The 26,341-nt window shown below is 41.1% G+C and overlaps 1 protein-coding gene across 2 annotated transcripts in view; it reads right to left on the reverse strand.

The window, feature by feature from the left end:
• The window catches only part of GRIK1 (glutamate ionotropic receptor kainate type subunit 1), a 175,697-nt gene that overhangs the window by 16,355 nt on the left and 133,001 nt on the right, over nt 1-26,341 (reverse strand). For both annotated transcript variants that reach the window (XM_086764442.1, XM_086764448.1), the window contains exons 8-13: nt 20,270-20,377; nt 16,712-16,825; nt 15,302-15,505; nt 14,461-14,684; nt 9,121-9,239; nt 4,752-4,969 (exon numbers count right to left, since the gene is read on the reverse strand). In XM_086764442.1, coding sequence (XP_086620568.1) covers nt 4,752-4,969; nt 9,121-9,239; nt 14,461-14,684; nt 15,302-15,505; nt 16,712-16,825; nt 20,270-20,377 — 987 coding nt within the window. The remainder of the gene's footprint in view (nt 1-4,751; nt 4,970-9,120; nt 9,240-14,460; nt 14,685-15,301; nt 15,506-16,711; nt 16,826-20,269; nt 20,378-26,341) is intronic.

Consider the following 26,341-nt stretch of genomic DNA (forward strand, 5'->3'; position numbering starts at 1 on the left):
GCAATCAGACTTAAGGACTTCATCCTTCTCCTGCTGAAGTTAAGGGAGAGTTTGCCAGGAGGAGTCCATACATGTCCTGTGTCAGTGCCGAGCTGCACAGGGAAGAGAGATGCCAGAAGCCCCAGCCACCTCTGTACGCTGTTGAACATCCCTTGCCCCCTGCTCCTTTCCCTGTGCTGTGGGAGCCCTGAGGGATGCAGGCACACTGCAGGGAAAGGCAGTGCTGGTGCTCCTTTGTTTGCACTTCTGCCTTGGCTGGAGGACATGAAAAGAAAAACTGAACTTGCTCAGGGATTTACTGGAGTCCCGTGCCTGCTGCCCTCAAGATATGCTACCTACAACCCAACACACCTTCAAGCGCTTGCACAGTACTAACATGATTAAACCTCTCTCTTCCTTGTATACTCTCAAACAATGTTGCACACACAATGTCTCTTTTGGATTAAATATCAAGGTAGACCTACAGACAGCTGGACCAGTAGAAACTGCCAAAAGAAATAATTTTGTCTCAAGCTGGCAAAGCCAACCATTGCTGTTGCTGCACTCTAGCATGATTCAGACACACGGAAACTGATTTTTTACTGTAAATATGAGCCCAAGGTCCTCCACACACTTAGGTTTGCCCTGTTCTGGGGCAGTGTATCCTGACTTCCTTTATGGGCCCTAGCTTTGGTTTACAGCCATCATAGGTGATTTTAGGCTCACTGTGTGGATATTGTTTGTGTTTATTAAAGATCAGTGTCTGTGAGAAGCTGATTTTCTGGTTCTTTGAGCTTTAAATGTTAATATGTTTCACCTGTAAATTCAATACCTGTGAATGCCACATAAATCCCACCTGGTTTGGTAAACCACAGGATACCACTAAACTTTGAAGATGGTTAAGTGGCCCTTTACTAGTAGAAACCATTTTTACTGCATAGTTGGGAATATTTTTTCAAATTGGTAATACGTTTATGCAGTAGATTGAGTCTGATATTGGGTTTACTGGAAGGATGTATTCCTTATTCAAATGAGTTTGAAAGAAAGATCTTAGCTTCTCAATTTGCCGACTCCTATTGTTTTCAGGATAGATCATATGCCAAGTTCTGGCCGTTGAATTCTCATTGATTTCAGTGGAAATATGTCTGCATATCATAAGGTAGGAGCTGGAAGAGTTGCAACATGAGATTAAGATCTGTTACCACAGTGGAGCAAGAAAGCAATGGAAGATTTATAGACGTGTTGGAAACAGAGCAGGACAGCAGTCTGGACAAAGATATGTGTCATGATTTGTGGATGTGAAACATCTTGCATTCAGTTGGACTTTTCCCAAATGTGGTCAGGCACACAGATGTCGAATGCTGCCTGAGATCCTACTAGCTCGCTTGCCTAGAACCCCATCCCCTTGCTGGAGCACTCCTTAGCCGTCCAGGTCCTGTTTTCCAGGTATTTCTATCTGGTATGGCCAGATCTGGGACCTGTGTACAGGGAGGAGGCTGATTCTGAGGTTCCTTCAAAGTCAGGACTCCATTTCTCCCCCCAGGTAATTTCAATTGCTTTTGTTTTCATTTCCACCACTACCTGGCTAGAAGGCATAGTCACTGCAGAAACTTTCTTGAAATAATTGCCTCTTTAGCAATAGTTTGTTTCCAGAAACACTATTACAACAGGGATACTAGTGTAAGACATTCAAACCTAGTGGAAAACCACAACTGCTAGTATATGCACTACAAACAAGGCTAAAGAAAAAAAAAGCAATGTAAGGTCGAATACATGCAAATAGAGTTTTCATAAAAGCAATGGAAGTATCTTGACTTCTCATATGGTTCCCAATCTGGATCCCACCCAGTAATACCCATTGTGTAATATCATCTTTCAGGGGCTTCCTGCTCCTACTTTAAGCACAAAGTCCTAAACTAAAGCTCTTCAGAGTCTGCTTCATGTCAGGATCTTTTTCTGCACTTGATGCCTTCAGAAATCCTTTTGCCATGTGTTCATCTCACAGACCTCAAAATCAGACCTGTCTGGTCTTTGCATCTCATGTCCTACACAACAGGCACTCTCTTGTTCTCTCCTCTGTAGGGAGGAATTTCTGGAGTCTTATGGTTTTGCTTTAAAAAAGTGTTGGTCCAAAAGAATCTGTTGTTTCTCTTGACATTTCTTGTTTTAGGTATTTGGCATAGTCTTAAATAAATCAAATCTTGCAACATAGGAAACTCTTGAAATAATGACCTGTCCTCAGTGCAATCCAGCCCTGCGCTACACCCACAGAACATTTTCACTGCTGTTGCACCTGATTGTGCCGACCCCTCCTTTCCCTTCCCCTGTCCCCATCACATCAGCACTCCCAGGTGGCAGGACTGTCTCTGTGGCACAGGCTGCCCAGCGTGAAAAGTATCTTTCACCCTAGCTCAGCTCCTCTGTCCCTCCAATCTCAGGGGCACAGCTGCCAGGGGGTATCCCTGGGCGTTGGGGAGCTCCCAGAGTCCGTCATGGGATGGGGCAGCCCGGAGAAAACTGTCCAGGCCAGGTCAGGACTTCACAGCTCCCCAAAGAGGCAGTGTTATTTCAGGCATCTTCTCTAGAACTGTTATGGCACAGGTGCTTTTTCTTAAACTACAGTAAAGTCCATACAGAATGGGAATGGGAGTAGCTGCTGCACAGAAACCATAATTTCCTGCCTTCTCCTAATTCTGAGTATTTGGTTTTATATCCTCCCAAGTCTCTTACTCATGGGTGTGTGTGTCTGCATGTGTGTGTGTGCGCTTACTTAGCTCAAGAAGCATATGCAGTATTTTACAGTACAAGGGAGGCAAAGTCATGCCCTCACAGAGCACACAGTCTTCTTTTTGCATACATAAGTATCTATCATATTTATTGTACAGAGGCCTACTCTGTGACTTTTTTTTCAAATTTTGGACAGTATAAATAAATCCTAATATTGTGAGAATCTCAAAAGGCTCCTGTAATAAAAATAATGACACATTTATATAGCACTGTGTGTGTCTCACTGGTTTATAAGTGTGATAAATTGTTTTATTCACGCATCTTTCACTATGTCATCTTCACTCTGCCAGAGAATCCATCTCCATTCTGTACAAAAAATAGTGTCCTTTCACTTGTGCACACTTGTATTTCAGGCACAAGTAAGCTAGCATGTATAGCATATAAATATTTAGTTACCTTGTCCAATTTTTTTTTTTTTATTTTTTAAAAGGCTGACATTCTTTTAAACCTACAAATTTTAACCTCAGGGATTAATGGTGCAAAAAAAAATCACTGTAAAGCTGGAAACAGCTCTAGAAATTTGTTCTGAACTTCTTATGTTGAAATTCAGAAGCTACTTCCTCTAAAAAAAAACATGGAAGAAACAGGTTTTGAAGTTTTCTCTCTAATGCTGAATTTGACTTCAGAGTATCAATGGCAGTGACCATCTTTGGGCCGTGAAGAGCTTTTAGATCAAGGGAGTTTCCTGGAGCCCTTCAGAAGGCGGCACAGCTGCTTCTTCCTGCCTTATATTCCTAATGAGAGTCTGGCACTTGCCTTATGCAGCTTTCAGGAATATCTCCTAATGGATTTCCCAGCAATCTTAATGGAAATGTCAGCTCATCATTTCAAGAACTGACTAACGAGGCTCTGAAAAATACTGTAGTTTGTGCATTTCTTTCAGTGCAGAAACATTTCAATTCAGCCACGGGAGAGCCATTACAAGGGCAGTTCACCCTTGATAGCTCCGGTGGGGATAGCCTGCCATCAGATCTATTACATGACTGAAATGTCCTTGATGAGCATTACTCATTTTGAAAGATGACCCAAATACTTTAGCCATGATCGTTTCTGTGTGTAAGCATTTTGCCTCATGTGGAGGCACAAGGGCCCGTGGTTAAAGAGGGGCACGGGGTTCGGGCTGTAGCAGCAGAGGTGAGGGCTTGTGCGTGGCACGAGTGTTATTTTGCCCCACACGCTGCTTCCCCACAGTGTCTCGTCCTTTTTTCAGGCACTGTGTATTTGACTGTCTATAAACACCATTCTTAGACGCTATGGAGAAAAGTATGATACCAGTTCATTCAGTGCTTCACTTCCCTGCTGAGACTACCGATGAAGCTGCTAATTAATTCTAATTGTCACAGGATTTTTGTGCGTATATCCTATATTTATAGCTTGTTGGCTTTTACGTTGACATTTTATGATATTAACCCATTTTGTATGTAATTAATACTAAAAGTGAAAAAAAAAAGGTGCAGTTATCTATAAAGCAATTAGCCACAGAAAAATGGTCTTTTACTTACAGATGTGTTCACGTGTGTATGTGACCCGTATATTAATAGTCTGTGTAATGTTGACCATGGACCATTTTAAAAAAGTGACAAACAAACTTGCATTTTGACCGCCTGCAGCATTATTCTGGTGCGAATGTGACCTTCAGAAGTGATCTTAGCCAAGTGGCTGGAAGAAGCCAAGATGCTGCCCTGAGAAACAATGTGGAGGAGAATGTCCCCACATCCATGGCTTGGTTCCCTTCAGATCCTCCCATCAAAGGCATGGGTTTGGCTCTCACAGCAGTACAGCATCACACTGTTTCTCCACGTATCTTGGGGGAAAATCTCCCATCTTTAATATTAATATTGCTGGAGTATCCTCTATGGATTTGGGCAAACAATGTATTTACCTATTACACTAATCCTTTCAAGTATTGTTTTTCTGTCTCACCATTTATCTCTGGAAGACCACGAGTCAGTTTGACCACAAAAAGCTGGCTGATGCCATCTTACCTTGAAGAAGGTCATTGTGGATCCATCTCTAACAGCCCCGTACTCTATCTTGGTTTGCTTTGCCAAATCATCTGCTGAATCGATGGGGGATTCCATCCTCTCCACGGTCAGGAAGGCAGCCAGGTTGGCAGTATAGGATGAGATTATGATTAAGGTGAAAAACCACCATATTCCTCCAACTATTCTGGTAGAAAGAGCTTTGGGCATCAGCTCTGATCCTGTTACAATATCATCAAAACAATCATATTAAAATGATGCTGAAAGATACCTTTCCTGATACCACAGACTGTTTTTAGGCACAGAATGCTTTTATGAGCTGTAGTATGATAAAATGATTTAAACAATAATCTCACAGATGCATAGCTAACATTTGTAATGATAACACACTGTGAAGAGGATGTATACCATGATACATGACAAATGGAATTATCCTTGGGTCTAAGCCCCATTACATCTCTGAGCTAACGCTCACTGTGATTTTAACCTCTTACATCCCCAGCAAGCTACGCTAGTGTTTTTGTCCGTTTCCTGAATCTCTTTTTACTAGTATACTGTAATCAATTTTTCAATCAGAGATCTTCAGCAGAATGCTATTCTGCTTACAAGCTACCGGGCAGAAATACCTTACCAGAGAACCCTGCCCTGTATATCCTATCGACACAACTAAGCAGGAACAGGGTGATCAATATGGCTCCAGTGAACTCATCGACCTGTGTGAACCTGAGCCCAAAACCCAGAACACCTGTTGTTACAAATGTGTGGTTTACATTTGAAAATTCAGAGAGGGAATGGAGGTATCCTTTGGATCTACAGGGCAATGTAAAGCTTTGGACAGTGTATTTAACACTCACTTTTGCTGAAAAGGTTTTAGCAGATCTACCTGGATGTCACACGGGCAAATATCAAAGTGATCTGCCGTTGTCATAAAACCCCACAGAACAGCGCAGGTGGGTGCTAAGTGCGCTGAAACAGCTTCTAAACAGCTCAGACAAGCTACATTTAAGCCACACAGGTACTCGTATTTCTAACCATTCTGATGCAAGTTTTGTGCTGTTTTTTTCTGGAGACGTCCCCACTGAACTTAGCTCATTATGTGGGATTCAAGAATCTGGTTCAGCAAAGCACTTAGCCACTTAATTTTTTTTTACTTCAAAGTTAAGCCTTTGCGTAATTATTTTGTTGACAAACGCTGAACTTAAGAAAACACTTAAGTGCCTGTGAATGGAGGTCTCAGCATGTAAATCTTTGATGTGACAAACATATATTTATTACTGGAAAAATGTTTTGACATATTATCTCTCCCTAGCTATTTAGTGATTTCTATGAGAAATTTAAACATGTTACAAACAATACTTTCAGACTTTGCAAAAACTCTGAATGAAACTTTCAGGGCAAAGACCAAAAGGGTAGCAACTTGCCAAACAACGAGCAAACAGATTTAACTTAGCTTTGTAAACATATAGACATATCTCTTAAAGGTCAAAGTTAAGCATAGCCCAAGGGTTTGAGTAGGTTGACAAAACTGCCAAACTGCGAGAGCAGATGCTCTGCCTGTGCAGCCCTGGCGCTGCACGGATTTCAAATTAAGCCAGCAGTCTAAAAGCAAAAACTGTCACTTGAATTTTTCGAGTCCAAATGTATCTGTTTCAAGAGCTGTAGCTCCGTCTGGGTTTATGCTTGTGGTCTGTTGTACTTTCTTGCTTCTCAGATTAGATTTTTTTTTTCAATACAATGAAATCTTTTCCTTTTTTTGTATTGCTGCTTTCAGGAAAAATATGTCTAAGCTGGGGTTGACCTGCAAAAGCTGGCTTCTAGGAGTGCTGATTCAGGTCATACTGAAGGCATTATTTTTTCTAAGCTTAGACAGCTATATAAATATAATTTGTACACTTGGACCTTGATGTAATACCTAGGTCTGACACATACATCCCAGTAACGCATAACAGCCAGATATCTTGCAGGTATCTTAACAAGCAACCATGAAATCTGCCAGCACAGCCTTATGGAGGCACAGGAGAGTAGGCGGAGAAGGCCTGTGCGCTGAATTTGTGGGGTGAGATGCCAAACCTCCTGTGATTTCCTCTAGCAAAAAGTTGTTTGTGAAAAACAGAATACATTCAGTTCAATTAAGCTCAAGATGCCAGAGTCTATTAATTATGCAGTTTTGCTACAGTTTTGCTTTTGTGAGATGCCGAGAACACTCTGCTCCCAGCTGAACCAAGCGGGCCCGGCATCTCTTTTGAACCCTCCCATGATTATTTCAGTGTTCACGTTTTCGAGAGCCTTGATTGCAGCGAAAAGCATTAATCCATGAGCTCCATGCTCACTGACTTCACCCTAAGCACTCTCCTAAATGGGATAGCCCTGGTCTGACCCATCGCCTGGCTGAACTGGGGCTCTGACGGATAGCTGGCCCTTCTGAAAGTGATAGTTTCTCTGAATGGATTGAATGAAATGTATCCTGTTTGGATGACTTCAGAGTACGCATAACACATCTGAGACTTTCAGGGGAAAAACAAGGGAAGTAGCGTCTAATAAAAATGTTGCTAGCAAGACTGAGGGTCAGAGACAATACTTGCTGAAGTCTCTCTAGTGCCTTTTTATGGCAGACATGACAGCCAATCCTGATCCAGACTTTGCTCACGCTCTGTAGAAAAGAGAAAGTCTGATCATCACATTTTAAAATTTAATAACAAGTGGCTTCCAATCAAGCATAACAAGCAGCTGATGCCAACAAGAAAGCATAATGCTAGATGCAGAGTTTCACAGCCATTCACATCATGTTCAAACTCTTCACATTAACAATGATGCACTTACAACACACGCACCACAAGTTTGTACAAGGAAACATTTGTGTTGCCTTACAAATGTTTTTTCTTTCTTTCTTTCTTTTCTTTCTTTCTTTCTTTTGTTTTGTTTTTAATCTTCTTGAAAGACAAGCAGAGTCTGGTTGGGGCTGACTGTCATGTACCCAAGGTAGTGGTAACGAGCAGACACTGCATCCCACAGTTTGCTGTGGATGATGGTAAACTCCAAAAAAGGCAGTACAGCGAAAGACAAAATCCTGGGGCACTTTCACACACAGGGCAATCACAGTTATATACACACACCTGCCTGATACTGTAAAACCTCAGCCTGTGTTTTACTGGTAAATTGGAAGATTGGAAGGAAAACAAATGAAAGAAGCGAAACAGAAAGGCTCTTCGTTTATCCAACCTCCTTCAAAGTAATTTCTATGAGGAAGCTCTATATCTTGTCAATACATTAGTGCACCAATAAAAGCAAGTGCATCGTAGGTACAATACAAACTTTATTCTCAGCCATATCTAGAAAAATAAAAAACTCTTTTTTTTTTTTTTTTTTTACTACTACTCATGTCTATTAAAGAGGGAAGAATAAACTGTACCTGGATGAATGCAGAGATGGTTTTATATTCCTTACTTAAATGCTTAGGAATTTAATACCAAGGTACTGCTGGGCTCTCCTCTGGATTGCCTTTTTGGTTGTTGTCGTGGGGTGGGGTTTTTTTGTTCAGCTTTGATTCAACTTGGAATGTTTGTCAGAAAATATTTTCATTCTTTTCAGTGGACCCCAGTTTTGGTGAATAGTGATTTAATTGGAAACCTTAGAATATACACACCATAAACAAATGTGTTTAGTACACATATTTGTTTGACTTCCCATATGGAGTAAGCTTCACTGCCCTTCCTTGTCAACTGAGTAAAATGTCAGCTGTTTCCAAAATCATCAGCAACAGGGACTTGTGACTGGGTTAAGTTAATGCTTCTAGGGTTGGATGCATTTACAGAAGGATGGGACTCATACCTGCAGAAAAGCCATAAAAAAAAAGGTTTGGTTTTGGTTTTAAACAAAGTGTTTGACAAGTGCCAACAAACTTAACAACCCTTCTGAAGAAAGAGCATCTTTTTTTTTTGTTTGGCAATTAAAACAGTTTTTCTAGGGTAGCTAAGGCTGTTACTGTTTCCGTTGGGATGGAGCCCCACATTTTCCTGTTGCCAAACCTCTTATACCAATAAACTGAACTTCAGCATGAAGCACTTCATATTCCTCTTGCGATTATTTTACATTTCGGCTCCAGAAACTCCCGTGAGGCCCTGTCTGTTTCCCTTTCTCTCAGACGCTTCCCCTCCTTCCTTCTGCTGCAGCCCTACTCTGGGTTTCACAGGTTCCCCTCCTCTGCCTGCTCCCGGTTGCAGTGGCACGTCGTTTTCTTCCTTTCTTCTATTGCTTAGTTTCTGAGATCAGGTTTTACAGTATACGTGGTATTTACAGAGGGTGGAGTTTACCAGCACAGAAGCCCTTGAGCAGACTGTGGGACGTGTGCGATAACGAAGTGTAACCGGTGTACCTTGCTGCATGAGAGCTCCAACTCCAAACCAGAAACTATTTAGTAAAGTAAAATTGTTTTCCACCACATCTGAGTCTGGGTTGCACGGGTGGGGGTTATACCACTCATATGGTGTAAACCTGTGGCAGTTAACAGAAACAATCCGTAAACATCAAATAGAGCACACACAGCGGCAGCAAACCTGCTGAACAATGCACAAAGTGAGGAGGTTAATGAAGGAAACAAGAAAAAGAAAACCTCAGCTGGAAGGCTGTTCATGGGATGTCTCCTCGCAGCTGCCTCGTGCAAGCTGTGGAGCAGCGCCGCAATGCCAGGAGCCATTTTCACAGTCCCAGGTCCAGCACAGGGCTACTCCCTCATTCCTCCCGCTCTCAGGTTAGAGCCCTCAAGGGTGAGGCTGCTGCAATGCCCCACGGCTTCCCTGCCCGTACCGCTGACAGACAGACAGACATTTATGGGGTGAAGGGACAACTGGAAGCCACGTAGCTGCTCCTTGGTAAAGCGTTTAGAAAATAAGGAAAGAGTAGCAGCCCTCTAAAGGCAATCATCGTTAGTCAAGATGCTGGATGCTGAATGCGCTCTTTTTGTGTGAGGCTGCAGCGGCAGCAGAAAAAAAAAGGCTGCCAATTATTTGAAGGAGTTTGGGAGCAATTGCAGGGCCTGAAAGCCATAGGGCCACTTTATTGGCATTGCGGGGAGAGAATTACACAGAGGATTGCCTTTTAACAGAAGAACTCTGCCCTGTTCTGCACACTGTCCTGCAACTGCAAACCGTGCCCCTTCTGCTCTGCACGACTCTTGGCAGAGCCACGTTAAGGACCGTTTCTCCCCAGGGTACCTTGCCTGCCTTTGCTTCCCACTGCTGCGTGGCTTGCTGCATACTTTCTCATGAAGTTTATGAATATAACTTTAATTGACAATGTCATGCCAATACATTTTAATTACTGTTTCAACAATATAATTAGTCATGTAATTTATGCACGGTTTATGGTGGAGTGCCTTGCTTGGCTGAAGTAATGAACTCTGATAGTAATGAACCCACTAACTGAAACAGCATGTAGCTTAGGATACCATTAGCTACACAATATTACCATTACCAGTATGATAGTGTTAAAAATTGTAACAAAAGACAGTATTCAGATTCAAGTTACAACAGTTCTGTATACATCAGTTAAAAGAAAAGCAACCACCAAGTTACATGTTTCAAATTTGTGCTAGAATAACAGAAGCAACTGCTGTGTAGCAACTAAATTGCTCCCAACTCCGTTTGTGTATGTGTAGGGCAATGCATCCTTGACAAGAGATCCAGGATTGGGACCTGCAGGTTGCCTGAGCTGCCAACCGCCATAGAAGTGAAGAGGTCCCGTGCTGAGTTTTCACCCACGGGATCTTAAAAGGTTAACATGGGACAGTAAGAAGGTGTACAAATAACTCTGCCTGACCTGACTGAGAAGCCCAAGGCTGGGATCTTGCACCGGTTCAGACAACAACCACGTTCAGTAGGTTGGACACAGATGTCTTCATCACCGAAAGAGCAAAATGGCAGTTGCTAGAAACTGGCAAAGAAATTCTGGCAGCAAAACTCTTTCTGCCAGAGTGGAAAGATTTTTATAGTTGTGGGTATCTATTTTAATGTGATACTAGGGTATATAATTCTTTTTCAGCTTGAAACAAAGCTGATTTTCTTCTGTTGTGTCTATTGCTGTGCTGACCTCTAAGAAGAGGCTGGCTTTCTGTTTTCCTGGCCATTTTCCCCTGATTTTCTTCCTCTTTGGACCTTCAGCAGTAGCTATGCTGAGGTTTCTGATAAAGGTGAGATGCTCGAGGTCACAAGCACCTTTTTATATAGGCTCTGTGTGACATGATTCACCACTGGTGATTACCTCAGCTACCTAGCTCTACCATCGACATTAACAGCAGAGCTGATACGACACTAGCAGCAGAGGGAAATTTTGGCAGAAAATGTCTTGTTCATTCACTGCTAGGGTACTTAGGAAAAGAGCTTTGTCAGTCTGTAACCCTTCACAATGATAAAAATGTCAGTGTTTGAGTTTGAAAATTAATACAACCATGACAGGGCTACATAAGGCTCAAAGACAAATGAGACATTATTCAGCTGCTGAAAAGTCTGAAGAAATAACAGAAAGATTACCCCAGTCTATGAAAATTATTCCCAGATATTTGTCTTCCATGAACTGATGGCAAAATACTGTTAACCATTTAATTTACTATGTCAGTGTTAAAAAGTGGATGCTTCCTGAGGTTCTTAAAACCAATCTAACCAATATTTGCTAAAACTCTTGGCAAATCTTACAGAAATCCTGACATATTTGGAGAACAGGTCTACATATAGACTGTAAGAATAGCGTAGCTTCTTGTAGTAAATTAAAATTCACGAAATCTAAAGTAAATGAAGATGACATGTGAACACAGTTTTGTGTACTTCAGCCTATACAGTCACAATCTAATTGGGCACTGGTTTTATGCATCAGTTAAAAAAAAAAAAAAGCATTTATGTCAGAAAAAAATTAAGCATTCAGAAAATTATGTTAACTATTTCTTTTCCTCTTTTCCTGAAATAGGTGGGCTATGAGAATGATATGCAAACTTGATACATTTAAGCTGTTACAAGCCGGGTTTTGTGCTGTGTGCTATGAATGTGTGGGGACCATCTATACCTTCAATGACAGGTAAGCCTTTTAGATAATTTTAGCCACATTTGACAAACAGGTAGAGGTTATTATGCTCCTGCAAGTGCTGTGAAACATGGCAGTAGTAGCCCCACTAGGAGAGAAGCTGCAGAATGAGTTCACAAGCCGTTAGGTTATCAGTTAATCCACATGGGAAAGATCGCCTATAAATCCTTCAGCTGCAGGGAAAGCAAACAAACAGACAAACAAACTTCAGTTGGTGATCACAATCCACTGTGACACACAAATCTGTAGGGAAATGAGGCTTCATTAGTTACGCTGCTGCTGGAACTACTGCTTTTAAGAAAGACTTAAGAAACAAAACATAACACAGTTACACAGGGTGAACCTGCGGATTTACCCAAAGGCTACACTGTGATTTAGAGCAACATTTAACAGCCAAGAGAGAAAAGCAAACGGGTGTCACAGCTGATGATTTGTGAGCATCGTGCGCTTCCCTTTGGTTTGCTCCTGGCCACGCATCTGTGTGTAGGCAGCTCTGTGAGCAGACAGAGGACCCTGATGCTTATTTATTCTTGCAAACTTGATGCTGTTATTTCAAAAAATAGGAGTGCTGAGGATAACTCAGGCTTTGTTTTCCCTTCCGCCTGTTCTGAGGTGGAGAGGATTGTGGGATGTTTTTAGTCTTGGCACACAACTGCAGAAAAGTCAATCTGTCACAGTCGAGCAGATTTAATATTAGTCATGAATGAGATCATGATTTGCGTACAGTAAGAGTTATTATTTATGGTACAGTGAGCCACTGCAAGAGCTTATGGGAAGTGATGACTAATTGTATACAGTCCCATAGCTGCCAGGGATGAATGAACCCTTTCTTTTACCTAGGGCCAACACTAATAAGTTAACCCACGACCTCTCCTCCTCTAACTCTCTCGTCCTTCTTCATGGTCTCAGCAATTTAAGGGAAAAAGCAAATCCCACTAATTTCTCTACTTTGGTACCGGTATGGAATCACACAAACAAGCAAAGTATTTGCAGAGGTTCTCCATCTGGAACAAAAGTTGTTAAGTGGACCACAGAGATATGTATGTTCGAGGCCAGTCATCCTCAGCACAACTGCTCTTGTGAGTAAAGGTTTTGCAGGGCTGTGTCTTGCTTAAAAGAAAACAATGAATTAGAGGAAAAGTAACAAGAGCTTAATTTGACCTGGCTCACACAGAAGTGGAAGTCAGGCACAACGTGCTATATTATCAGAATTAATGATTTGGATTACAATTATTTTATGACCTTTGAATAAGGTATATGTATGTATACATTGGAATATACACCTTATTGCTGTCTTCTTGAAGCTAAATGCCATAATTTGCAATAAAAACTCCAGTATTTCTGTTACTTTTGCTGTGACGTGAATGTGTGGACTTCCAATGATTCCTCATCCCTTCAGTTCTTATATTTCATAGTATAAAGGTTTTCTCAGGCTATTTTCCATGTAAATTATTAATGTGGAACAAGTTGTTGATGAATATGCAAAACAATACATAACAGAAGTGGGGAAAGGCTTGATTAGGGATCTTCAGTAAAAAGAACCAAAACATGAATCTCTGTGAAATACTAGTAAAAATATTTGTGTTTTAAATTATGAAAATGAAAAAATGAAGGTTAGGATGAGAGAAAATAAACAGAGTTGGAAATGAAATTCCAAGGCCACTATCTAAAGAAAAGGACAATAACTGTGCCAGTTCGGAGTCCGGGTTTATTGAGCAGTATAGAAAAAAGTATGCCTCATATGACCAATTTCCTCTGACAAGATTCTAAGTTCATTTTATTTCATGCTTGGTTTGCTCTTGTTCAAAGTCCTAGAGCAACTGACTCCCAGGCTGTGATCTGTGGCCTCTGAGGCCATGGTAAGCGTCTCGTATCCAGTCTGAGAAACCGTATCAGCTGTCCAGAGTTTTTAAGGTAAAGTTCAATGATAAGGGTATAGAATGCTCTACTGGCCCTCTGGAGATGTGACTCTGGTCTACCTCCCAGAAACTTTGTAGTATACCCGCCTTTGAGAACTTTATGAGCTTTGGCTTCACTTGGAAAAGTGGTGGTGTGTGCATGTTTATTTCATGCTGGTTTATAACAGGGACATCACTGGGACCCTGCCACCGACAGGCAAAGTGCACCTCAGGACAGCACCGGGAGAGAGCCTTGAGAATACCTTACCTTGCAGATTATTCCCTCAGGTTCCCAGTCACATTATCTTGTATTTTCAAGGGGAAATTAGCTGCGCTAATTAGCATCCTTCAGCAAAAAAAATGTTCATATCCTCTTTCCTATCTTTTAACTGTATGCACTGTTACTGGAAAAGAGAACTGCTTACATGCAAGTAATACAAACTGTTTTTCAACATGTAGTCTGTTGACGTGTTGTGTACTGACAGAGAAATGTTGACACATTTTGTCAGGTATTTCTCTCCATTCAGGCCCTTAAGGAAAATAAAATCTCATCACATTGCTATATAAAAAAATGATAGCAGTGCTGATGTGAAAATACCAAGAGACTTTCTAGAACGTTATGTTTTAGGACTGGATAAAACCCTTAGGATAGTGTTATACCACATTTACTTTGCAGAGCTCATGCAACGCCTATGGAAGGAGAGGTAGTTAATGTGAACGCATCTAAAACTACGTCTTTGACTTACCTTGCAATGACAAAGAGAACACAACTGACTCCAAGGCAGGCTAGGAGAACATACATCCAAATATCAGGAGAAAGAGGGTTTAAAAAGGAGAAAACACCAGGGTTTGTCCCATTGGGCTTCCGGTACAAGATACTGATTCCCAGTGTCATGAAGGGCTTGGAAAAATCAATCACTTTCTCTCTTACATAGGTAATAGTGAGAGGAGCAACAGCCAGATCAGCTTTCTGAAAACACAAATGGGAAAATACTCATTCTTTTTCACGTTCAGCACATGCACTACTATTCCTTCCATTTTTTTCCCTCAAGTATTAAAAGCTAAACCAAATTTGACTATAAATCTGAAGTGTGTCACAAAATTTAACATTGCTAGTTTATTGTTTAGTACATTACAATCTATTTCCTCTTTTTGCAGGCAGAGGGATATTTGTGACTTGCACGTGAGTAGGAGAGGTATGACCAGGGACATGGGGCTCGGTCCTGTGCAACGAGCGAGCGAGGACTGCCAGGGTGTCTGGGCAGGGACTACATCCACAGATCAGAGGCTGCCACAGGGCAGAGGTGAGCTGGAAGCTCAGCCCTTGCCATTGGAGTTTGTAGCAAAGGGGTGGGCAAGACCTGTGCCTCAGTGCCTGCTGCCCCACCACAGATGAAGGTTCCCCCAACACCTGCAAACTGTTGGTTCAGATGTACTGACATGACTTCCTACTCTGACAAATGGCAATAAAAACAAACCAATGGCTCTGAAAAAAAAAGAAAACTAAAGCAAATATTTCATTTGGGCTGGCTTCATATAAAATACCACAGGTGAAAGGACAATAAAGAGAGAAGGATTCAATCTTACATGATCTATGAGTTCTTTGACCATCCCATTCCACTCTCCTTTGTCATTCTGGGCTCCATATTTACCATCAGAAACTAGTTTGACCTCATAGATGAAGCCTAAAATATTTGACAGCTCCTTCAGTAAGTCCAGGCAATAACCCTCAAATCTGTCATTTCCATACAAGGGCTTGTCAGACTTCTTGTACATAACATAGGGATCTTCCTATAGAAAAAGACAGTAGACATGTAGCAATAGAAATGAGGTTTGTTTCAGATTATATCTGTTTCTCTAAATTATGTTAATATTTCATAAATGGATTGCAATTAGATGGAAATAAGTAATTTACCACATCCATTAAAAGCTGTTTTCGGTGTGTTAACAAATTGATTGAATCCATTAGCGATAAGCATAAGGGCCCTAATTTTCAGTGGAACAGACCATTCATAGCTCCCAAGAGCTTTAATTAAGGGAGTGTTTATCAGCTCCAAAATCAGACCCAAGATCTCTAGTCTACATTGTCCCACCCCCAGGGACAGGAAGGGATATTGAAGGAGAGAGAAGCCTAAATAACAGAAAAAGAATCATAAGCGGAATCTAAAATTTTATGTTCTGTTAGAAATAAATCTTTACTGAAAAAAATCTTCAAATATACAAAATAGCTGTGAGTTGAGCAAGTATTCACATGACAGAATGGAAAACAGCATAGGTAGATTGCAGAGTACCTTGTTGCTTTTTTTTTTTTCCACAAGCTTTTGGATAGAAGAAGATCAGGGCAAGTAGGTTTCTGCAGTTTAATGTGGCAACAGACCTCTGGCAATAGAAAAGGAGTGTAGAGGCAGCCTTTGAGGTCTTTCCCTATTCCTGAGGAATTAGGCAAAATAATTGAAAAAATTGGGCCAGGGAGAAAGCACGAGGCAGAACAACTCATGAAAAGCCAGTTGCATATTTTCCATTTGTCACAGTAAGGACATACCTCAATCTGTCAATGCACTGTTTGCTACTTTCCTTCAGTCCTCTTCATCTCATTTTCAGTAAAAAGGAAGGCTGTATAAGCACTGACTACGAAGCTGAGTATTTGTGTGTGCTAATTCTTCTGGGAAGAAAAATATACAGGGTTCATCCCTGAAATATTGAAGTAAGCTAAATGATTTTGGTGGCGGAGGTTCCCAAGAGCCTTTCATTGGCAGTGGGGTATTTTTGAATCAATCTTGTGCGTAGATGAATGTGTATGTCAATTCTGAGTCTATAAAAAAATTTGCTTGAATACAGGCTCTTTTAACAAAACATTGTTTAGCATGGCAGGAAACAGCTGTGGATTGCAGGGTGGAGGTGGCAAAGGTGGCTGCAGAGAGCCCTGCAACACACTGTCAGCAACGCCTGCATCCTACAGTGTGGCAGGTGGTGTCAGCTCCACCCAGCGAGACTTACCAAAATGGTGGTGACGATGAGCGTTCGGTTGGCCAAGGAGTCCGTGATGTTGGTCGATCGGTCCTTGTTGCTGTCCGTCATGTTAAGGCCACTGTATGAGTTCCAAACCCCAATCTGCACAGAAGAGAGTGAGTGAGCGGCTGCCCGGTCACAGTGAGCTGAAACATTTCTCTAAATGCTTGCCACCAAGGAAGAGTGCACTGGCTGTAGTCACCATAGAAAGAGACACCAGCAGTACGAAATGCTAGAGAAGGGAAACGGCCGTAGATCTGAGTAAGGCAGCAACATCACACGGTTGATTTAGAAAACACAGGGAACACACCGCCCTTTAAAAAGCAGGTGGAAATGAATAAGCTGTAAGAGTATATGGCATGTCAATACAGTGGTGCGTTAGCCAATTTGCTACAAAAGTGGAATGTGTTGAATTTGTTTCCTGCTAAAAAATGTCAAAGGTCAATTTTATTTTTTAAAAAAAATTTTGTAAATGGTAGAGTTGAAACATATGGCAATACAACAGATTAAAAGTTTGAATAAATATGTTGAAGTAGATTGATGGATGCACCGGCATTTTGCTTCTGCTGTGCCTTCAGCAGGTATAGCAAAGATGATTCTGTCATTTCTTGACTACTATATGTGACAGAGCTAGCAAGGTGATACTGTTTCACCAACTGATGAGTCTTTGCTCAGTAAATACAAGTGGCCAAAGGCCCAGAGGTAGTAAAGAATTGCAGTATTTAATGTCCAATCCAAAGCCTCAAGGGAAAAACCTTCATGATTTCAGTGGATTTGGATCTACACCTTGTGAGGGCAGAAATTATAACCATGTTGATTTATTCAGATAAATATTTACTCAATATAAACACAGTCTGAAAGTATCTTCAGGGGTTTTTTTTTTTGCCTTTAGATTTACACACACAATGTGGCTGAGGGCTGACATGAGAAAATTCCAGGCAAGAGGGCTGGCTTAGGCAGTTTGTTCCACGTTGGACATTTGCACAGAGCACCAGACGGATGGCTTGGAGGGCTGACATTGGCCATCCACAGAGTTGCTGTGCCAGTATGTTTCAGCTCTACCCGGGAGGGATCCACTTTCAGATCTTCCTGGCTGGAATTGCCAGTGAAGCTGTCAAGAAGTCTAAGACAACACCCACTGACTTGTCCTGTGTACTGAAGGTCTCCATCTGCCATCAGATGCTCAGTCTTTTCAGACCCAGGCTGGACTCTTTTTCTTTGGTCATTAACTGAGGCAGAGATGGTGTTGCCTTTGTACCAAACCCAGCAGATTGGTTTGTGCATGCTGAGTGTGGATTTGGGATAATAACTGTACAATTTCAAACAAACTTTGGGTTTGTGTACCTGGGTGCCATTGCTTTTGCCTTTCACAAATGTTTTTTCCAATGTATGCTTAATGAGGATAGTCATCTCATTTTTTAAAAAAAATAATTTTTCAGGCATTTATCAGTCATTCCCTTTGTTACCAAAACTAGATCAGGTTGGGAAACTGATCTGGAAAGTATACACGAAATAAAATGTTGAATATTAAGACAGCCTGTGCCAGGAATATAGTAAATAAACAGTATCCTTGAGTTTGCACCAAGGTGGCTGAGTTAATCAAAAAGCCGTTCTGCTCGCTGTTACTGACTTGATATGTTTTTGTTGGCTGGCAGCAGGAAAGAGGAGAACAACCACGAAGAACATGGAGCGACACAGTCACAGTGCATACAAAATACATCAGAAGACCACTCTACATCTGGATAAAAGAATGACACCGCAGGTCAACCTTGATTAGAGCGATGGAGGAGGTCAGAGGGGCACTGGAAGAATGAGGCAAAGGTAGTACATCACTATGGTGAACCCGGGGGATTTATTGCAGTTTAGTGACAAGTGTGAGAGGTGTCATATGCCCTTCTCAGCAAGCCTGTGCTCTGAACCAATTATAATTTGGCTTAAATCAATTCAGTGTAACACCGAATGCCTGGAGTCAAAAGCGAGATTGGCTCAATAGCGTTCTACATGTCAGGTAGGATGATCTATTCACCAGTAACGAGGGAAATGGGGGCCTTTGTGCTTTAGTCTGAATCACTGAAGTTTAAAACAAGGTTATTAAGTACGTGCTTTATAAGAACACGAAAAGAGTGCTACAGGATGTTTTGCATCGGTCTACTCTGTAGCATTAAAATCCCTCTCAAAACAACACATCTCGACTTGGAATAAAACTTATTCTACTAGACAAATTCAAGCTTCAGATAGACTGTTGTCTCTAAACTGCAACATGAGAGTCACTATCAAAACCTAAAGGATGAGTCTGAAGACTCAGCCCAAAAGTTTTTTGCATCACCCGTCTGTGTACAAACCTTCTTCCACACTTTATATAAATGATTAGAAACCTCGCCAGCAGCCTTGGTACAGAGAAAAATAAACAGAGTGCTTCATTAAAAATGAAAAGAGGACCAGTCTGGAGAGCTGTGTGGGAGCAATTATGTTTAGAGTCTCAAATAACCCATCAGCAACTATCATTTGGAGTCAAGTCAGTGCACACAGAGCAAGGGACAATGCTGTCTCCAGCTGACATGAGCTGGTGGTGTTACCTGTATCAGGGATTTTTGGATGCCCACAGCAGCCACCTGCTATGTGGTGGTGGAGGAAGCCCTGTGGTGCCTGTCAGGAGTCCACGTTTGCTGGCTGAGGGCCCCCCAAGTCCCCCTTGGTCTTCAGTACAGGCCCCAGCTGGCGATGGCAGGGTTCGGATGCCAGCAGCATGAAACATGCTGCCAAAAGTGTCCATGGCTTTGGGCTTCTTCTTATGGTCTCTGCAAGTCAGAGTGCTCCCTGCCTTACACCTCTTCATCTTCAGGAGAATTTATAAGTGGTAAGGCAAGGAAAACAAGATCTTTTGACATGGATTTTTTTTTTTACACAGGTATGCTTCCCTCAGTGTCCTGAAGGAACATGAATTTTATTTGTCTTTTGTTTGAACACAGAACTAGCTTCTGAAATTGTATCAGGCAGAACTGTCTGTTTTCAAACAAAGATGCTAAGAATCACTTAGTCCCCTGTAGTCTCACCATTTCAGCACAATTTATGATAAGCACTTAGGGATGTGAGGGAAAGAGAACTGATCTAATCTCAAAAACTGAAGAATTTTGAACATCTCAGCTCTTTTTGAGGTTATTACTCAGGCACCTTCTTTCCTCTCTCCCTCATGTCACATTTATTAAAAGCAGTACATGTAAGATAAGTCTAGGTTTTATCTATATATACAAATTTATCACATCAAGTTACAGTGGCAAAAACTGAAGATAATGTCCATTTAAAATAATTATTTACATTTAGATAATTATTTCCAGTCCCAAATTCCTATCCCATACCTCAAAATGCAAGGTATGCACTGTAAAATAATAAAATAATCTTAGTAGCTCGGTTTTAACTTTGACTTAAATAATCTTGAGAATAGGGGGTTTTACCCCAAGCACAGGAGATTCAGTTTGAGGAGAATGGACTTTCCCATGCCCCTGTCAAGCTAGCTTTCCATCATTGTTTTACAAAAGATCTGGTTACCTTTTCTGTTCCTTCCTCCTTGAGGCTAATAATGTCCAAATCAAAATCCTTCCGTAGGCCATCCGTTTTGTTGAAGGTTATGCGCCCTGTCAGGCCATCCCACCGTGCCTGCATAAACACACACAAAAACACTCTTTCTTGTAACAATTAGTAGCAACTACTCTGAAACCATACCAAATATTGCATTTCAGATTAAGCGTATCACTGAGTCACTTCCAAATAGTTTTTTAAACATATGAGGCTTTGTTATTTTGATAAAAAGCATTTTCTTAACTTTTTTGTTACCTAGTTTCTCTTCAATATGTTTTGTATCTTACAATCAGGCGCAATCATAGAATCCCAGAATACAATCTTTAAGGTTGTACAAGACCTCTAAGATCATCGAGTCCAGCCATCAACCTAACACCACCATGTCTACTTAACCATGTCCTGAAGTGCCATGTCTACATGTTTTTTTGAACACCTCAAGAGATGGTGACTCCACCAATTCCCTGGGCAACCTGTTCCAGTGCCTGACCACTCTTTCAGTAAATAAATTTTTCCTAATATCCAATCTAAACCTCCCCTATCACAACTTGAAGCCATTTCCTCTCGTCCTAAGTTTGTGACAGTGTACATATATTGATTTACATATGTCTAGTACAGTATATAAAAAGATATACTGAAGAGAGAGAAAGAGAGAATAAAGTATGCATTCTATGTCCCCAAAGACAGGACACGTATTTTGTGCCCAGGGCAGGGTTTTGCATTCCATAAGAATTCATAAAGAAATTAAAAAAGGAGTCTGCTTTGTCCAAGCTTTGAGTCTGAACCTTGGAGAAGGAGAGTCTAAACCCTTGTTGGAGTGATCCTGTTTACCCCAGCCTGGGACCTTTTAAGTTTTCCATGAGGAATGGGTAACAAATGGCAATCGTTGCTGAATGGCAGTCCTCATAAGGTCTTTCATGAACAAAGGTAGCTAGCCATCCCAAATCACCAAAGCTTTCTCAACACTTCAGTTGTGAATTTCCTAGCCTTATATCACAGATACTGTCTCTGCTGCTCAGGGCCCAGAAATTCAGGTTTTTCCAGGAAGAGACAAAGGAAAGATGGGCTTTTGCCATTCTTTTTGGTTTATTGGACAGTTAGTGGTTAAATTTCCCCCACCTGCAATGGATGTCTAATGTCCTTGGACTTTGCTGCAAATCCCAGCTGAATTGCTTCACTAATCCCTACTCATTTTGCATCACCAAGGAAGAAGACACAAGTTCCCAAGGAAGCAAAGGAGGTGTATCATTCCTAATGGGAGCACTGCCACTGTCTGTGCTCACAGGTCTTGATGGCGTGGTGATAATAGTGCTAAAAGCAGGCTTTCAGGAAAGATTTACTGAGTCACAGAGAACTAATAAAAGCTTTGCAGTGTAAGGTACCCCACAAGTCTTACATGCGTGTTTGAGGTACAGCATATGAGTTGCGTATGATCAGTTTTGGTCCAGGCAGCATTTTACTGTTCTATCAGCACTAAGTGAAATCACATTTTCCTTGTTTTAAGGAAAACATCAGGAGTAAGATGAAGTGGTGGACTTTGTACATCAGTCTGTACAGCCATGACTATTCCCTGTGCTGGGGAATGCTTCTTTAGTGCAGCAGGATCAATGTCCAGAACTAACTTTCTCTGCAATGTAAGTTTTCTGCATCTTGTAAGCTTCCCAGCAAGCTCACTTTCTTTGAAATGAGATCTATCTGTCTCTCAAATAGCCTTTATTTTGTCCCCAGTGCTGAAGCTTATCTATAAAAGAAAGAATTTGATGGATTTCAAACTGCAGACAATTTTTATAATCTATTTTTGGGAGCTCTCGCATTACATTAAATTCTTCAAAGATACAAGAAAGACTGATGAAAAATGATGGCATAGTTTCTTCACATGTGTCAGCCATATAATTCTTAAATTACAAGCTTTTCTACTGCACATTGTTATTTGCTTACTTTAATTTGTTGTAGACAGATGACCTAAGGAAAGTTCCATTAAAAATCAGCAGACTTACAGAATGGTGTCTCCCCTTTTTGTTAAACCTAAATTCTAGCTCTGAATCTGTAGGAATTAATCTCAGATGCTGGGGTGCTATCACCACGTGTCTCAGACAAATCTGGTGCATCTAGAATTTTATGGAAATGCAGGAGGATTTCAAAGCATGCTTAAGTAATGTAAGAATGCAAAAGCACAAATGCAACAAACTTTCTATGAGACTTCCCATCTTAATGACATGGGAACATACGAAAACCTCAGTTGTAAGCAGTGAAACACTTGCGGTCTTGTGTGCTGATATATAATTAAGATAGCAGGAGGGGACACGTATGAATGCATTTCATTATATAGTATCTCTTTTCCCATCTGTTTTGTATTACTCTAACATGACCCCCATCTCTTATTCATAAAGATAGAACATTTTTTAAAATATGATCTTTAAGGATCAATTCCTCCTCAGAGGGCAATTTGCTTCTGTGAAATGCTCACATTTATTGATTACATATCAGGTGCTCAGCTTCTCTGCTAACGTGATATGATCTTGAATAAAGGAATCAAGGAACAAATACATTATTTTTGGAAATGGTATCAGGAGCCTAAATCTCCATTCTTGTCAGAAAGATTTATATGGAGAAATGCTAGCTCACTTCTGAAAATAGACATAGGTGCTTCTGCTCCCACACTAAAAAATTGGAAGCAAAAGATGTCGTAAGCTGCATAGATGTACGCTTAAATTTCAAAGCAGCAGAGAAGTGCATATAGCCTTTGTTTAACTTAAGTCTCACTTAGATCATCAAATAATGACCCAAATGTGACTTAAACAGGAGTCAGGGAGTGTTTCTCAGAAGAGTTAATCTTAAATGTTGAAGGGTTTTTTTTCAGATCCTGGTTGTGAGGCAAATGCTTCAAATAGCATTTGAATTCTAAATTTTATTTCTGATTTATATTTCATTCATTTTATTTATTCTAAATAGAAATAAAACATTTTTGTTTGAAACCAATGAGCATAATTTAACTTCTAACTTCAGGACAGTTGTGGCATGTGTGTGAGAAGCAAGTCTAGACAGATAGGTGATGATTCTTTCCAGATCAGAAACAAAAGTTTTCCTTAAGAAACAAAGGGAGGGGTGAACTAGGAACCTATGGTCCATCCCAGGCAAGTCTATGGTAAAGCCTCCAAGCTTTTAATATGATTTGAGTCCTAAAGCACAACTGCCTGCTGCATGCCAAGACAGTGAAATGTATCGTTGCTCCAAAATCATAGCTGTATACCACCACTTCCAGAAATCTGTCAGGTAAATCAAGGATGTGAGTGCCTATTAGGCACCGCGTTCAGGCAAAAAGAACAGGCAGCAGTTCCACTGTTCTCAAATGCAATTAATAAACAGAAATGAAGCAGAACTTTCTGAATAGTCAGAAACCGCACGATTGTTTAACACAGCAATGAGATTTCATGCTTTTATACGCAAGATTTATAGCAATTTTAATGTTTCTAGTGACACTCTGTGTTAAGTGTTACAGGATATAATAAAAGTTGAATCAGAATGTAATCATGTAATTCATCAAAAGAAATTGCTTTTTTGCACTCTGTCCTTGCTTTGATACTAGAGGAACTAAGGGCACAATTTGAAACTCTGACGGAGAGAAAGTATTTTCAATTTTGTTTGTAGAATTTTGAGTATAGCTTGCAGCTTAATTTAAAAATGTGATTTTCAGTGGCTTCTGTTTGTAACGTCCTTTGCTTGTCTTAGATCTCACTCATGCAAGGTTGCAGGCTGCCTCTGCCAACAGCACTGTGCGGAAATGCTCTTCTTTTGGGAGTTTAGTTTGCAGCAGTAGGACAACGCAGTGTTCAGCTGAGGTTCAAATTAAGGTCTCATAGTCTTCAATACTGTCTTTTATCAAATAATTACTATTCCTATTTCTAAGTTGTAAATGATGAATTTCTTCCATTTATTAAACAGAAGGGGGAATTAACACAATATGTTGGTTTCAACTGAGAAGCAAACCATACAGGACCAGCAGCTACTCAGACCCTTTCTTAATAAGCATTGAAAAGACAGTAGATAGAACAGATTATAGAATCATAGAATCATTTAGGCTGGAAAAGGCCTTTAAGGTCATGAAGTCCAATTGTAATTGCAGATAAGTCTTCAGTCATCTCTGAAGGCTGTCAGGTACCTGACATGGCAAAAATATCCAAAGCAACCTAATCAAAACTGTGAAACTTTCTATTTTTACTACTCAAAAAAAAAAAAAAAAAAAGATTGCGGGTAAACTACAAACAGTCATTTGGGGTTAAATGTTCAAATTACAATATTGATTTCCATATAAACATATTGATGGAAAATTATAACAACTGGGAAATGAAGCTGACTCAGCTTTTAAGAGCAAACAATCTCGAAGCTTCCTATCAATTCACACCACTCTCATACAGTCTTTATATAGATTTCCGCTTCATCACCTTGAATCAATTACTATAGCAGCCTTGGTTTCAGCCAAAGCAGTTCAATCTCAGAATCAGCTAGTTCAGCGGCTAACAGATTCACTAAAGTAAAAAAACAGGTACATTTCCTATTCTGTTTCTTTTGTCTCTACCAGACCTCACTAATTTTTCCGGATGTTAAAAACATCCTCTACACCGCAGCCGGGGAGAATGGCCCTACCTGGAGTCTTTGGCAGAGAACACCAGGGGAGACTCGAGGTTGACCCCTAGACTTTTGGAGCCGGGGATATAGAGGATCTGAGGCCTGCTATACTCCAACTGAAAAAGAGATACTGGCAGCATACAAAGGAGTTCGAGCTGCTTCAGAAGTGATTGGTACTGAAGCACAGCTCCTCCTGGCACCCCGACTGCCAGTGCTAGGCTGGATGTTCAAAGGGAAAGTCCCCTCTACACATCATGCAACTGATGCCACATGGAGGTCCACGGAGGAGCAGAGATCCACTTGGAGCCCGTGAAGGACCCCATACCGGGGGAGGTGGATGCCTGAAGGCAGCTGTGGCCCGTGGAGGGCCCGCTGGGACAGCTGTTCTGGAAAGACTGCACCCGTGGAAGAGATGACCCACGCTGGAGCAGTTCCACAAAGGACTGTGGCCCGTGGGAGGGACCCCACAATGGAGCAGGGGAGGAATGTGAGGAGTTCTTCCCCCGACCATGAAGCAGCGGCGTAAAACAACGTATGATGAACTGACTGCAACCCCCATTCCCTCTTCCCCCCTGTGCCGCTTGGTGGGGGGGAAGGTAGTAGAGATAATGTTAAGCTTGGGAAGAGGGAGGGGTGGATGGAGGTTATCTTGTTCTCTGTCTCATTATCCTGCTATTTTCTTGCAGCCGGGCTGGACCGAGTCGGGCCCAGTTGGCTGCCTGGCGAGAGGCTAGAGGGTGAGGCCTGCAAGGCCCATGAGGCCTGCGCCTCTGCCCCCGCTCAGCTTCTTCACATCTTCTCTTCTCTCTTTTTTTTTCTGTTTTCCCATTCTTAAATACGTTATCGCAGAGGTGTTATCACGGAACATTCTGCTACCAATCAGCTCGGCCTTGGCCAGCAGTGTGTCCGCCCTAGGCCCGGCCGAGTTCACTGAACAAAGGGGAGCGACTTCTAGCAGTTTCCTACAGAAGCTACCACCTTAGGCCCCCCCTAACTAACAAAACCACGACATTTAGCAAGATATAACTAGATCAAGAAATCATAATGCACAGTGTACATAATGCATGCACTGAGTAAACATTCAGCTTTATGATATAGCCTAAATGGGATATAGCTAATTTTGTAGATACTGTATTGCATTTCCTCACACAAACCTGTCAATCTTTCTCATAAAAAAACGATTGCATTTTTATTATGCATTGCTTTTTTCTTAGTCAATATATGTTTATCCAAATATATTAATTAATCGTTTATCTACCTATATTTTCTCTTTCTGAGTCCAGTGTTGCAGTGACAGATGCTGGGTACTTGTTTTTCGCATTAGAAAACTTTACATTATTCAAGGTCCTTTTTAAAGGACCAAAGTGCCCTGGCAACACAAGCATGCAAAGGTATAATCTTATTTTAACTTTTTAAACT

Source organism: Chlamydotis macqueenii, chromosome 1 (genome assembly GCF_036417535.1).
Source record: "Chlamydotis macqueenii isolate bChlMac1 chromosome 1, bChlMac1.mat, whole genome shotgun sequence".
Classification (NCBI taxonomy): Eukaryota; Metazoa; Chordata; class Aves; order Otidiformes; family Otididae; genus Chlamydotis; species Chlamydotis macqueenii.